We start from the raw sequence: 16,027 nt of genomic DNA, 5'->3' as shown, positions 1-16,027 counted from the left end.
CGTTTGCCGTCGCTTCCAGCCCTATGCGGACCCCAAAATGAAAGTTGCAAAATGAAGCACCACCGCGTTCACTCTGCGTTCTTCCTTCCCTATCGCAATCCACGATCTGAGCGGGTCCGACAGTCACAAGGGTAAACCCCGCCCGCGAAATTGTGCGGAAGTCTCCAAGCCCCATTTTATCGCCGACATTCCTTTTCAACACAAGCAGCGAGTTTTGTTCCCTGGAGGAGGTCCGGCTGAGTACAAGATAGGTGCCTCCTTCCTCCCTACTCATCTGAACGTGTTGTGGGTGGGGGGGGGTGCAAGGTAGCGGCGGAGGATCACCTGTAAGTCCCCACCTCGAGCGTCGGCTGCCAGGATGAATTTCCTTCCGAAGCTCGGCCAGAAACACGATATGGCCATAGACTGTCCGCAATCTCGCCCAATGCATGCCCGGCCACATCTGTCCACAGTTCATCATCTCGCTCCTGCCCCCTTTATCAGATCTAGTCAATGGCCCCGCTCTTGTGCAAAATGAGGCATGAATCTCCTATAACTCCAACTATACCTCAATATAATCTCGACCGGTTCACGGAATTCTAATCGAGGCCAATCTTATTATGCCTCCACCTTTCCATGGCTCTGCTCACCACCCTCTTCCCACGACATTGCCTCGACTATTGCCTCACTAGTCCATCACGCATCAGCGAGGCGTGTATTCGTTGAGACCATTCCATTCGCAAGGTCCATCACTACTTCCACTTTGTCCAGTTTGGTCTTCCCAATCAGGGCGATTTATAACATCGTCGTCCGAGCTAAGCGCAGATCTCTGCATATTGTCATGGTCTTACTTAACCATCCATCAGTTTTGGAATTCGCAGGGCCCCATGGAGTCCGTAAATGGTGAAAGATGTAACTAACAGCCTACGGTTTAGAAAAACAAGCTTTCCCTTGCATCCTTGCCAGGTATTGCCAAACTTTGTCAGACTCTTAGCTTGTTATGTATTTGCCTGCTAAGCGATCAACCAGGCTCGTCAATGCGTCATCTTCGTATCGCATTACGGCATCGAAGGGCGAACTCATTTACTTTCGAAGTCGTTTACAAAACCTTCAGGTTTGGTGCCATCAGGCTTGTGGACTAGTACATCGGACTTCCCACTGGCTGTGATCGTTTCAAACCCCGGATTTCCAGCATCTTTCCACTTCCCATCCTAATTTTCTCCCTGTTCTTCCGTTCTTATATGTCTATTGTCACCCTTTACCTCCGTCTCGTACGATATGATTCGACTATCCGTTCGCACCTGGTTGGTCATCAAATACATCCTGGTTCGGTATCACTCTCAATAACTTCCATCATCTGTTTCTGTTTGAAGTCAGAGATATCTTTACTGCTCCGCGGCCGTCTCCGTATAGGCTCCTCGAGACAGCAAGGCGATTTACCAAGACGCCTCTCTCGTCATGCCAGGTGCCAGTAAGCTATGTTATATTTCTCTCTTCCGCACGGTCTGCTTGCTAACCTTTTAAATTCACTCCCAATCTTTCATACATAGGTCCGTTCCAATTGCGTAGATTGCTTCTGTGAGCGTACTAACACCAATTCACCGTTCCCCGTGTCTGAAATCTTCGCATTTCGCCCGACGGTTTATGTGTGATCCCGCTTGTGTCCATCTTGGCTTGTCTAAATGCCTGCCTCTTTACTTATCGGTACTCCGTTATCCCGCTCTCCCCATTGGTGCACTATGTCTAATAATGCTACTCTTAGTTTAGTGGCCTCCCAACCTCTTTGCGATATCCAATACCCCGTGTCCTGGTTGGGGGCGCCATATAAGTTCAAAGGAGAAAACCTATCACGTGACGCTTGACTTCCGTGCTTATAGCGAACTTTAATACCGCAAAAGAGTGCCCATCCTCTCTCTTCGACCACTTCCGTCAACTTTTGAGGTATCAGTTAAGCTTATCGACTATCCGTCGTTTGTGAAGTAACGAGTTTGCGTGCCTGTATACGGTACAGGCACATAGGTCATTTTATTTTTGTCGCGTAAACTGGCCCTGTCTTCAGACACGCTTAGAGCCCACTCTCGAAAAACCTGATATAGTTCTTTACTATGCCTTAGACGGTTCTTAAAGTCCTCTGGATATCGTAGTGTCGCAATCAATTGATTAACCATAGACGTTCCTGGTCGCCCCTGGGCTCTTTTCTTAGTGTGGGCCCACTATTCCAACTCCTCAAACGACATCAATAATATGAAATACTAGTGGGCCCGCAATGATTTGCTCGGGCATGTGCTTGCTCATTCAGCCAGGCAGCACAATAACTCTGACTTCTGCTCTTCTTCCGTCCCAATAAAACCTTCTTAGTATTCTATCCAGGTCTGTCTCACCCCGAATTGTTCCCCCAAAATAATTATGACTATACGAAGCTCTATAGTGCCCTTATGTTTTCCGTTGATAGGAGTTCTCTTCTTCTTCCTGGCTATTGCTCTAGTCGTAAACAGATCCACGTTTAGCATTAATATTCCTTGCCTTGAATGTCCTTCTACATTGTCACCCATTTACTTCCACTACCTCCTCCCGACTTTGCATTTAAATGGCATCGCGCCGTCCTCTCCAAAGGCTCACTGTGCCATCTAAACGACCTAATCCAGGGTCCTATTTCAACTCTTCCCCCTGTATCTCCCACTTGGCCAGAACCCTCCTCTGAGTCCTTTTCCGTAACCCCAACCTTCTCCTTGTCTCCGCGCCTTTCGTCCTACCCACAAGGAATCTTTGATTAGTCTGCCAGAACCGATTCACCTAACTGTTGACCGCCCTCGTTCTCGCCAGCCTGCGGTGTTTTCCAGGAGATAATGCTATTGCTGATCAAATCAGCAAACATGGGCGAGCATCTTAGTTGCCTCTTCTCTATAGCCTGGTGTTGCTACCCTTCCTCCTCTTTATGTGTCAGTAAGTTCTCAAACCCAGGAAGCTCTCCCAATCAAAACAGAAATGAGCTCTGGGACCTCCGCAGAAACCTGTGTAGTATTCCGGATTCAATCCGTTACTGGAATTAGTGGTAAAAATTTTACGTCCAGTCCGATGTTACCCCCTGCTGTTGGCCCAGTTATGTCTGTTCCACCAACCTTTCAGAGACCAAATGTACTCAGCACTCCCCGTAATTCGATAATGCTATTTTATACCATTCATTTTACTGTCTTAACGCATGTGAGGCACTTAACCCCTACAGGATCACCACATGCTCCCCAAACTCCAGATACACTGTCATAGGCACCACTTGTTTGGACATGACTGCTATATGCCCCAATCCCCACATTCATAACACCGCCTTCATTGCCAGTATCACCCCTGCCGGGCAGTTGGCCCTCCCCCCACCACTCTTCCCAAAACCCCAGTCCCTTTGTCCTCGAGCATTCCTTCATTGCTCTTCTCCTGTTATATTTTTTCTTAGAGTTTCCGACTCAGGGGCCTTGGTTGGTTCTTCCTGTGCCAGCTCCCGCTTGGAGTCTGAACAGTCGCGGGGCTGCAGTTCGTCTTTCACGGGAGACCAAACTCTATCATAGTAGAGGTCATTCTGACCCACCAATCCTTTGTATTAACCATTCCGCACTTCGAATACCTAAAAATCAAATTATGAGTACCTCATCATCTCCTCAGCCTATGGCTTCAGGCCTAGCCTTCCGGTCAGGTGGATCAAGTCCAATACAACTGCGTTCGATTTTGTGTCTGTCCTCCAACTATATCGCCCTTGCATGGAACTCTCTTCTTGTCAGGCCGTGTCACTCCGAACCTGGCCAATCTCTCCTTAGCTGGGATAGTTGCTGCCTTCTGCAACATTATCGAAATAAACCTCTGGGCTTCCCCCACAATAGGAATGCAAGGATATTCCCGCTCATTGATCCTCGCCACCTCCCTCGCAAGTCCTTCTCTCAAAGCCAAGAGGACCAGGTATGCTTCCACCCACACTCCCCCGTCATTTTAGAGTTAATGGGCGAGCCCGTACTTTGTCCTGTCCCTTCCCCCGTGGTATCTGTCCAGAAGAGTTCGATCTTGTGCCATTAGTCTCCTCAGCAGGCTCTCCTGTTAGCAGCCTGACTCAGCAATGCAGCTATTAGTCTGCTCTGCAATCAGTCGCCTCTTTGGCGGTTTGCCTGCCCTGGGTACCTCCTCTGGTCCCTTTCTATTTATGGCATGATATAATGTCTCCTGCACCACTCTGTTCGCCATCTTTAGGTGAGGTTATGTCTGCCCCCGACTATCCCCAGTTTTCGCGCAGATCCACCTCTGACACCACGTCATTTTGTGCGAATTGCCGTGTGGTACCTGTTCTCGGCCTCGCTTCTCTCTCTGGTAGTTCTGGCCTATGCTTGCCTCTAACAGTCTTAATCACCCCTATGTCCTTGGAGACGGGAGTGGACAGGAGACCTGGCCCGCCCTCTACTCCAGTCCCAATCCAGTGGCCCTGTTGGAGGCACCACGTGGTATAGCGGTCTCCCCTGTACTCCCTCTATCACCCTCAGGCTTAAGCTTCTCGCCTCTTTCTTATCAAGCCTGGTGCCCCCTACCTAGTTGTTTCTGTGGCTCCCAAATCCACCGCAGCACTCCTCAAACCTATCTATCTGCTCTCTGGACAAAACTCCCTCTTCTGCATCTGCCTCTCCCATCCAACCTTTCTCCAATTTCAACTACCACCACCTGTCGACGTAAAGCAGTTGGTTTATTAGTCCCAACTGATGGACCAGGTGCTCTAACTGGAGTCAGGTGCTCTAGTTAATCTAAAGCAAACCTTCCTCCCTTGGCAGGGAATAAGGCCCCCTGCTAACACTCTTATGCTGCCCTCTGGCCATGCTGTGTCACAATACTCATACCACTACCAAGATTGCCCACAGGAACTAAGGGCCATGACAATCCTCACCATCTTTTGATCTAAGTGTAACGTGCATTTCTTTGATTTGCCTTCTCTAACAAAGATTCAGCAATGTGTGGAGGTTATCTATATTATCTCTTTCTCTCTCTAAATATATACACACATACAAACAATTCAGAATCAAATACTGCATGCAATTCTCCTTCTGGGGAGAGGATGTAAGAATGAACACATGACAGATGTTTGTCATGTTGCTTAATATTCTATGGAAGGCAGTCAGAAGCCACAGTGATAAACATGGTTTGAGAACCTATATAGGATAGTAAAAAGGGGAACACAGGCCACTCTCACAAATAATTTCCAAAACATTAGAATTCTCAAGTACAAGACCATGAACATAGTACTGACTATGATCATTGTGAATAATAAAGCAGAAAAGCAGGTACTGGATTAAGATAAGAGTGCAGTGAATTGCAAAGGTCTTGCAAGCCTAAAACTCTGGTTTTGAGAGAGAGAGAGAGAGAGAGAGACACAAAGTGGCTTCTGGACCATACAGAGGCAGTGGCTAGAGGGTAGCAGAGATGCAGTTAAATCCAGGACTGTGATAATCATGATCCAGCAACGAGCTGCTTTTGTTCATACCTTTAAAAATGTGAGCAGTCCCAACAGAGCTACTCACATGCATAGCTATTTCTAACATTAGGGCCTATATTTGTAGGTTGAAGACCACCAAGCTAAGGAATTGCAGATCAGAAGATTTTTTTTAAAAAAAATAAATTTCTCACAATTATTAACCAAAGTAACATTTTCACTTTTTCCTCAATCCAGTGCAGTCTGCCAACTACCTGGAACAGTGACTGTACTCTAATATTTTTAACATATTATCCTGAAAATATTTCTGACTACAGGAATTATTTTCACATAGCCATGATCTTCAATTTCTTAAAGAAACTACTGGTGGACTCAGGAGTATGAGGATGAAGATGCCAGTTAAAAGAATACATGAATTCCTTCAAAATAAGAGACACTCTTTGCCCAGTAGTTCCTTGTGATTTAATTGAATAGTTAGAATTTCATAACTACTGTTGCAGTGCACAGTACTATTACATACAGATCATTAATCCAGTTGTTCAGGGAGATGCACACAGGCCCATGCTCAGTCCCAGCAACTTTAAGACTCTCCCCACAGGGACTAGGGGTTGCCTGCACGAGTCTTTTTAAAAATCCTCTTTTTAAATACTATTTGTTTTTCCAGAAAAGTTGCAATGATTTTTTGCTATGGTTTAAGCTCTGTAAAGTAGGGGTTTTGTTTTGTTTTTTTCCGCAGGGAGGGGATCACTCTGAAATTGGAAGTTGGTTAAAATTAGTAAAAAACAAAATAAAAACAAACAAAAAAGTGCACATAGTTTATAATATGCAGTGTTCCTTTTTGTTATTTACAGAGACTTTCTCTACCAGAGAGAAATAGCAGAGAAATTAAAGGTGTCATTTTACTTTTGTTTAATACTTGATGTGGGACTGAGATTGGAAGTAGAGCTGTGACCATAAATGTGTGGAAAAAAGGGTAACCCGAGAAAGGACTGGAACTGCAAAGAAAAAGGTGCAGTAATAGATTCAGAACCATACACATTAAAGAGCTTTGGCCAAAAGCGAACACCATAACAGCATGGTATAATCTGAGAGAAAATTCTAGTGAAAATCAAGAGAGTAGGATGAGACAAGAAAGGACAGAAATACCACATACAATACTAAGGTACCTTTGAAAGTCTTTCTTCACTCTGAGCTGAGTTGCCTGGACTATGTTTTCCCCGGAAGACTGACTAGCAGCTTCCACAGAAGCCTATTCATTCCCTATGTTTCCAACTGGCAAATTGATTTCTCTCAACTCTCCTATCAGGCCCAGGTGTCCTTTAAGCTACTTAATTGCCACCCAACCACTTAGATAATTAACTCAGGTGGATGTGGGTTGGTTCATGATCCTTAGCAGAACCTGCCACAAATAGGCTGGTCTCTGACTTCCCTAAAAGGCCAGCATCCATGATATACACATTTTGTCAGTAGGCTGTGTTTCAGCCAAGCATTTCACCTCTGTGGCTCCTTTCCATTCCCACTCCCTAAATTGCAAATAAAACAAATTAAAAACAAGTTCTTGGGGAACACATCCACTACCCAAGTATAGCCTGTTAGCAGACAAGTTGGAGAGTCCTAGCTTCCTAACTGAGATTTTCTTCAATAGCAAACTGCAACATTTCCAGATATTTAGTTACAAGAACAATCTCCCAGGGCCAAAGTTTTGCCAGGCAACTAAGGTCTGTTTTGTTCTTTATAACTAGTATGTATGTAACACGTTATTTTAATATATTTTTAACTAGACAGCTAAAGGATCAGGGACATATTTCTCAGTAATATAAATCATTCTGAGACCTAGGGGGAAATCTAATAAATGACAAACGGTTTTCTCTACAGAGTTCTTAATCTGCTTTTCCTGTGTCAGTCCTACAAAGGACATAGGTTGCCTGCACAGTGCCAGGCTCACACCAACTTTATGCAGGTGCATTTTTTTTAAAGGGAAAACAGCCCAAATTAAAAGCTAGCTTTACTCAAGGTTTCTTTATCCAGCAGTGCTCTGTTGCTGTACGTTAATGCCTTCCTGCCAATCCTCCTTTAAATTGTCAGAACATCTGTCCTTTGATAAGAGAAAATACATGAGAACTAAATTCTCACCTGTTTAGAAGTGAAAGAAGAGAAAAAGTGAAAGAGCCAAACCTATTTGCTGAGAGGTTTTTGTGAAAATGGGAACTCAGCTCAGATCCTACAAACACACACATACTTTGTGTTACACAAGAGTAGTCCTATTGCTTACAGTGGCACTATCGCATATGTAAAGTTAAGTGCATGCACAAGTGTTTACAGGATTGGAGACTGCTAGTACCTTAAAGCTCAACCCCAATCATCCTCTTTCATTTACCTCTAAAATGCCACAGAAACATGAAAGAGGTACTTGCAAATGAAGCAGCATGACAATTGTTCAAACCATACATCATTGATGCAAGAAACCACAGCGTTTGGATAGGATTGCATTTCAATTTACAGATGCTAGTACATTTCTAGTTCCTACCAGGAAACCAAAGCATGTACAATGAGTTTATCCTAACAGTGAATGTATTCTATGACACTAGTGAAAGAGGATCAGATTCAGAGTGAAAAGGACATGAACCAAACTAATCTCAGAATCAACAGAGAAAAGGAAATGGTGGTTCCAAATCTGAGCAACTCACATATGCAACAACACATTAAGTATGTTATTGAACAATTTCCTCCTGGTGTAATGCTACTGAAATCAATGGAATTGTACAAGGAGTAAATCTGAAACCATTACATTAATTTGCAAACTTCCACTGATCCAAATAGCTTAAATTATGTATGCCAAGAGAAACAGAGCAACATGGAGGGTACAGCGATTCCCTGCAGAGAAAGGAGAGTTACTGTTTGGAGAAACAGAAAATCCCAGGGACCCAGTTCTTCCTTGCAGCTGAGGGGAAAGAATGAGACCCCTGCAGAACCCAGCGCAAAAACTGTGGACTAACAGCTTGCATCCTGAGTCCAGCTCCAGACAGCAGTTCAGACTGGTGGATATTGTTACTATTTCTTATTTCATGATGGGCAGAGTAGCTACATTTGCACTAACCAAGCAGGTACTGAAAGATCAGATGTGTAGCTGAGTATTCATACATACTGTGCCAGGGAATTAATAAATTTGTTTTCTGTACATAAACACACACCATGAGAGGAATGCTGGGAATGGGAGGGCCAGAAAAAAAAATAACTAGCAGTAAAGATTTCCATAACTCAAAACAATGTGGAGAAAAAAGACAATAAATGAGTCAGCAGAAAAAGCACACACATCTATCTGTAGTTTACATACATTAAAACATGTATTGCTCACATTTTTGTTATAAGTTCTCACAGTTACATATGATCCAGTGTTCATACTCCCATTACCTGTGCATCAGATTCAGTACTCTACATCCTTCAAAGCAATGAGTAATCCCACCAGCTAAACCAAATAAGAGAAGTATGGAAGTGAAGGATTGGAGTGAATCAAAATAACACATTTTAAGGCCTCTCCTGCAGAAAATCACTGTTCCCTTTTCTGTGAATTTACGTGTGGGTGGGGATGGTAGATGACTGTCCTTTTTGTATGTGTGGGGCTTATCAGCATTGTTTTTCATGTTGCAATGAGCCAATCTTGCTTATCTTTTGCCAGAATGCTAAAATGCCCTAACTGGTTGGTTGGTTGTGTGCGCACATATGTAATATACTTAGTAGGAATCCCTACCACACTGTCAAAGGAGCACATACACCCTAAACATACACCCCTTCCTGGAATGTAGCTTTCATGGTATCTCAAAATGGTTAACATCATCCTAAACTTCCTACCTGAGCATATCTGTCTCTGTGATCTCCATGTTTGATCTGCTCGGTGCTAATTCCCATTTTCTCTAGAAGGCAAAGCCTATTTTCCTTATGCCCAGGGTGGAGCTAAATGGGCTCCACCTGCCTCAAGGAGTTATTAAAACTTCAGCTGCTTTTTGCAGGGTTCTAACAACATCTACGACTGGGTGGGTCAATGGTATTAAAAAAAAAATAGCAAATGTATGATGACTTTAGTATTTAACAGAAAAAGAAGAACAAAAAAGTCATTCTTCTGTTATTAAAAAGGTGAACAATTCTTCCACATTCGTTTTGCCTATTGATTTTGCTTTGTAAAAACTGTATTATTTTTGCAACAACTCACAGTAAAATTAGAAAAGCTGCTATTAATGCTCCATAACCTATTTTATAATCTGCTGATTCTTAATGTCCCAGATAATATGCAAACAAATCATTATCAAATTTGCTAATTTAAGAAATGAGGGCTTAGTGAATGGCCTTATTTTGTTTAAAATGCCTATGTTGTTTTATAGGGTGTGGGTAGGTAACAACATGCAAGGATCATGTAACACACATTTTGGAGAGAACCTTCAACAGTATCCCTCACCTGCCAATGGAGAATTATACTCCAGATCAATCCAAGGGTCAGTTTATGATTTCCATCCACTATGTCTGTGCTTCCAATATTCACCAAATCAACCTATTGGAGAAATGCAAAATAAGTACTGTATGAAAAAGTATTTGGATACTAGTGCATTTTGTGAAAGAAACCATGACAAAAAATGTAATTTATTTTGGATTTTGATAAATATAGGCATTTGAAGTAGTTATCTGATTAATCTTGAACCAGTTTGTTTGAACCGCATTTTAAAATATTGTAATAGGTTGCGGTGTTTTGTTTTTGTGAGGGTGCATACATTGGCAAAAGTAAACATTCAATGCTTATTTGAGAAATGGAACAATTAAAGCACTGGGAAAAAGCAAGTAACAGAGTTAGCGATATGGAGATATAATTATCCAAGCGCTGAAGTTAAGTGAAAATATAAAGTTAAAATGCAATAATTAAATACAAATCTACCCTACATGTTAATGCAATATTAAGACTGCACAATTAAAAATCACAAACAGACACTTCAAGGAAATACACACAATAAGGTTCCCACAGCAACTTCAGAACTGTCACTTTGCACATTTTGTTTTACAATTTACATTTTACCAAAAATAAAAACCCTCTAGTAATATTGCAATGCATATTCAGCAAGGTAAAAAAGAAAAGAACATACGTACAGCCCACCCCTTTAACATTTATGTGGGAGATCGTATTTTCTCCTTTCCTAACTTTGCGATTGCAATGTAATGTTTCGTTAACTGTTTTGAGATGTACGAGATACCCATATTGAAGTCATTGAGAGTTTTGCCAGAAGATGATGCATTTTGGAGGACAGGGACGAGGTCAGGGCTTGTTGCCTGGAGCACACCCTACTGCATTTCCCAAATATGGCTCTCTGAATTTGGCCCTCCAGCACATTACTCTGGAGTAATAGCCTCCCCCTGGGGGCCTTTTTCTTCAAGGTGCTGAGTACTCTTTGCGAAGCATTGAGCATCTTCACCTATCATTTCTTATATTGGGAGACCAGGGTGCTCAGTATAGCAAAAGAGGCAACACCTTGTGAAATCATATCCTGAGTTTGAAACACCTTTCTCAAGTATCTTTTTTAACATGCAAGTCCAACTCCTGTATGGCCAAAACTGTATCTAGAATGAGACTATGGGGTCAACATCAAGATTTGCACTCAGCATGTGGACTCATGGAGCCCTGTACCACCCAGCTAACTTCTGAAACTAGTAGAAATAATTTCTCCATGATTGCCAAAAGCAGCCACCGCAAGGGCACAGGCTGATTTTGCAGAGTTGCTATACACCTGTGTGTGGGTCATTTACACTAGCCTCATGCCCAAAACCAGAATTTTCCCCAAAAATGTTAACTTCTTTTTCTTAACTGAAAAAATCTGAGAACTCAGAATGACTTGACTTTTTTTCTTTGAGAATTATTAAACTGTTACAAACAGCAGTGTCTGAGTCAGATCGGAATCAGATCAGCAGTCTCTCAGTACACTTTCCACGAGGACATTAGATGCCATTCCCTAGAAGACAAATGGGCTCTCAAGTTTGACTTGCCTAGGCTGAAATCATTTAGGACATCCCCTACACATTCTGTATCCCTTAAGGATCAGTGTAAACAGAATGCCAAATCCACACATATTTTGTCACAATGCATTTGGCTGGCCATTGAGACTTGTTATACATAAGCCAGAATAACAGTACCTCAGGGTCTTAGAAGTCAGTCTACCAGGGCTAAAGTGGAATAAGTTGCCTGCCTTCAGAACATTTCCATTTTAGAAACCTGTAGGGCTTCTACCTGAAGATTTGTACATAATCTTACACAGCACTATTCTCTCAATTTAGCATCTAGATTCAAGGGTTGCCTTAAAAGGGCAGTCCTGCAATGCCTGTTTCATTACAAGTATGAGAGGGGTAGCCATGTTAGTCTGGATCTGTAAAAGCAGCGAAGAGTCCTGTGACACTTTATAGACTAACAGACGTATTGGAGCATGAGCTTTCGTGGGAGAATACCCACTTCGTCAGCAGGGCTGGTGCAAGGATGTTTCGCGCCCTAGGCGAAACTTCCACCTTGCACCCTCCCTGCCTTGCGCCCCCCCGCCCTGAGGTGCCGCCCCGGGGCCCCAGCTCACCCCTGTTCCGCACACGAGCATGAACACCCCGCGCTGCTTCACTTCTCCTGCCTCCCAGGCTTGCGGTGCCTAACCTGATTGGCGCTGCAAGCCTGGGAGGTGGGAGAAGTGAAGCGGCTACAGCATGCTCAGGGAGGAGGCGGGGCAGGGGTGAGCTGGGGTGGGGAGTTCCTCTGTGTGCCACCCCCCGGCTTACTTGCTGCAGGCGGCCCTCCCCGCACTCCCCTGCCCCAGCTCCCTCTGCCTAAATGCCGACAGTGACCAGGGCAGCCGAGGATCCAGCCGCCGCAGTCACTGCTGAAGAAAATGGTGCCCCCCAAATGGTAGTGCCCAGGCGACCACCTAGGTCACCTAAATGATTGCACCGGCCCTGTTCGTCAGAGTGGGTATTCACCCATGAAAGCTCATGCTCCAATACGTCTGTTAGTCTATAAGGTGCCACAGGACTCTTTGCTGTTTCATTACAGCTTCACAGTTCACTTACCATATGGACTGATCATTACATTGCCACAAGTGGAATTCTCACTTCCCCAGCCATTACTGAGGGGGAGCTGTGGAGAAGGACTGCTCCCCAAAACCAGAGAGAAGGAGCAGGCTTCCCCATTATGTCTTCTTATTATAATCCCTGGGACTATAGAGAAGCAATTTTAAGAGACTCATCAGAAACTCTTGGAATATAGTCCCCTCTGCTTATTTATGCTACCCATTCACCTTCTTCTCTTCTTTTAGGACTCTGAAGTTTAGCACAAGTACTTGGAACCACATGCTCCTTTTAGAGTCTTGGCACCAAGTATTTGGTGCTGTAATGGGGAACTCTTGGAGCCCAACAGATGCTGTTTTTCAGAGGTTTCTAAAGCTTAGCAGTATAAACATCCTACATGTGTGATTATTCAGAAGCTATGGATTCAAAAAACTACAATTGTGGAAGAAGGTTTTTTAGAGAGGGCTTTTAGTTTTATAATCTGACACTGCATAATATACATGATAAAGCCTTAACCTATTAAAAGAGTCAATTTTAACCCTGTTCTGAACAACCTTGACATACTCATAACATTATTTAAAAGAAGCTTGCTCTATGAGCTGTACTTCCTGTATACATTAGAAAGGCACTGTAGCTGTGTGCTGGAATTTAAATGAACAACCCACTAGCACATTTTCCTAATGCCCCAGTAAACAAATGTTTTAAACAATTTTTAAAAGTAATATTATACTGTGTGCATGTAATGAAGAGTTTTTAGCATATTGACAAATATTTGACCACTGAATTTTTTCAGAGTGATATACAATTGTCTGTTGTACATAGCATCCTTTCAGTGATGCAGAATTAGCAACTTTAAAAAAAAATAATTAAAAATGTATGGCCTCTCGTAAAGATCTCTATTACCAATTTAACACTCCCGTTAAATCACTTTGACTTATGCACAAATGCTCAGCTAGGTACACGTTACCTTAGAGTTAGAAAATCAATGAATCCATGTACCAGCTGAACTCAAGCACATTGAAAGACTTACTGTACCCATCAAGAAATCCAATAGAATATGCGGCTCAGAATGCGTGATTACTATTCCATCACAGCTTACTGGGTTTTAAGTGAATGTTATTATTTATTTGAATTTATTCTTGGGGAGGCAGGAGGTTGTGATGTAATTAGCTGGCCACTAAACATGTCTGATAAAGTTATTGGTCAATTAGAATGCTTGTAAGAGGTAAATACTAAGAGAATATTTACTCCAACATTATAAGAAGCATATTGGCCTGAAGTGTGAATCTTAACAGAATAGAATGGAATGTGTGGGGTTTTTTTTAACCTGGCTCAAATCTTTAATGTTGTTATCCCATAAACGCCTAAGGAAATGTATTAGAAATTGTTTCTCCTAAGAAAAACCTCAGATTTTTAGACATCACTCCACCGTATTTTGAAAGCAACTGTTTAATGAGTTGAAATTCTGATAACGAGAATCAACTCCTATTTTACTAAGGAGGACTTATGGTAATGAACACTTGTAATATTTACTGTAACACCACATTAACAAAGAGTTGCACTGGATCAGACTTCAAATAGAATTTATTACAGATTTATTATTCAGCTACTTTAAAACCTGCTGCCAGAAAACATCTGAATCATATTTGGCACAAACAGACAGCCGTGCTGCAGAACCCATAGATAAGTTAATTCACATTAGTACCATTGCTTTGATGTATAGGGGACTTTCAAAACTGTATCCTGTATCCAAGGGTTGAGCTATCACTTATACGATTGACAAGTATTTAGGGGGGAGGAATAGCTCAGTGGTTTGAGCACTGACCTGCTAAACCCAGGGTTGTGAGATCAATCCTTGAGGGGGCCACTTAGAGAACTGGGGTAAAAAATCTGGGGATTGGTCCTGCTCTGAGCAGGGGGTTGGACTAGATAACCTTCTGAGGTCCCTTCCAACCCTGATATTCTATGAAAACATTAACCATGATGTCTAATATGTGTTCTGACCTTGTCCAGATGATTACTTACATTATTTTTCTGCAAGACCTGTAATGCTTTGTTGACATTGTTCAGAGCATGAACTCTTGTGGAGCCCTTTTCTTTTGCCTGTAAGCACATGTAAATTAAAAAAAAAATGCTGAAAATAATGAGACCACTTCTTTAAGTTCATGGATTTGTATTTTACAACCCTATGACTATTTTGGAGACAATACTATAATTATTTCTATATCTATGCAAAGTAGAATTTAAACTACAAAATAAAGACAATTGTTAAACAAAAACGATCTTAATTTGAGGGCTAAAATAGTTATTGACATTTTTTCAGTGAACATATGATCAAAATGTATATAGGAATCAGATAAATTCAGGTTATTTTTATTATGATTAATCTCCCCTGCCACAGAATAATTTAGGAACATTACCATGACAACCAACAAGATAAGCATCAGCATGTAGAATATTTGCAAGTATCTCCTCTCTGGAATTTGACTCATGTTGTCAGCTTGTTTCCCTATATTTATGAGAAAGTTTAAGAGAAAGCTCTCAAGCTCATGAAAAACTAAAAGGAAATGCAAGAAACAAGAATCCGAAGATTTTTGCTGTGTTATTTTAGTATTTACATGTTAGTAAGGGCAGATTTGATTCCCTTTAATATTAATCAGGTTACTTCAAGACATGTATTTTAAATGTCAACTCTGTGAAAAAAGTCTGTCTAATTCTATACAATTTATTATAAAATCAATTTCTGTATATCAGAGTTAAACTATTTAACTGAGAGAGCCTAGCTTTCTTTTAGCGTACAAAGAGGATGTCGGCTTTACATCCTTAGAGCATGGCCATAATGTTACCATTTGCACCTGCACTATTATGAACCTGCTACTCCCAGGCTCAATTGTGCTCACCAATCCAGGAAGAGCTCCAGGATTAATTCTGCTTTAGGAAGGCAGAATCCTTCTCAAATCCTGTCTACAGTAAGAATATTTTAAAAAAAAAATCCCATCTTTGCTAGCATTTGATTCAGCTACGCTAACATTAGCAACCCAGAGTCCTCATGCAGATGGACTACTACCTTCTGCCATTATTTCTCAAAGAGACAGAAGATTTTTATTTATTTATTTATTAAAAAAAGAATTACATGTAAAGAAAAAAGCATCCCCAAACAAATACAAAATATAAGCAAAGACATATGTTGGAGGGAGAGAAATATATTATGCTCAAACAAGAAAAAGGGAAAAAGTGATGCTGCGTACAAGTTAGAACAAATCTCCAAAATATGATTTATCAAAGCTTTTGAGGTTTTCCCATAATTAGCTGCATATATGGCAATCACTGACATATTTCATCATATGTGGCTGATCAGACAGAAGATAGTATAAACTGTAAAAATTAATGTTGTCACAAAATGTTTATAAAATAGGTCCACAAGGTTTTTAAGCAAACATCTCTAGTGAGGTATTAAACAAAAAATATTAGAGAACAAGGGATCCAAGATGAAAATCACTTTTAGAATACATACTTAAC

The 16,027-nt window shown here is 41.8% G+C and overlaps 1 protein-coding gene across 5 annotated transcripts in view; it reads right to left on the bottom strand.

The window, feature by feature from the left end:
- Positions 1–16,027, bottom strand: part of LOC116822169 (dystrophin-like) — an 836,401-nt gene that overhangs the window by 239,272 nt on the left and 581,102 nt on the right. For all 5 annotated transcript variants that reach the window (XM_075059855.1, XM_075059861.1, XM_032775843.2 and 2 more), the window contains 2 exons: positions 14,534–14,611; positions 9,882–9,974 (listed from right to left, as the gene is read on the bottom strand). In XM_075059855.1, the coding sequence (XP_074915956.1) occupies positions 9,882–9,974; positions 14,534–14,611 (171 nt within the window). The remainder of the gene's footprint in view (positions 1–9,881; positions 9,975–14,533; positions 14,612–16,027) is intronic.

The sequence above is a fragment of the Chelonoidis abingdonii genome, chromosome 1 (assembly GCF_003597395.2).
Source record: "Chelonoidis abingdonii isolate Lonesome George chromosome 1, CheloAbing_2.0, whole genome shotgun sequence".
NCBI lineage: Eukaryota > Metazoa > Chordata > Testudines > Testudinidae > Chelonoidis > Chelonoidis abingdonii.
This window is presented reverse-complemented; position numbering and strand designations above follow the sequence as displayed.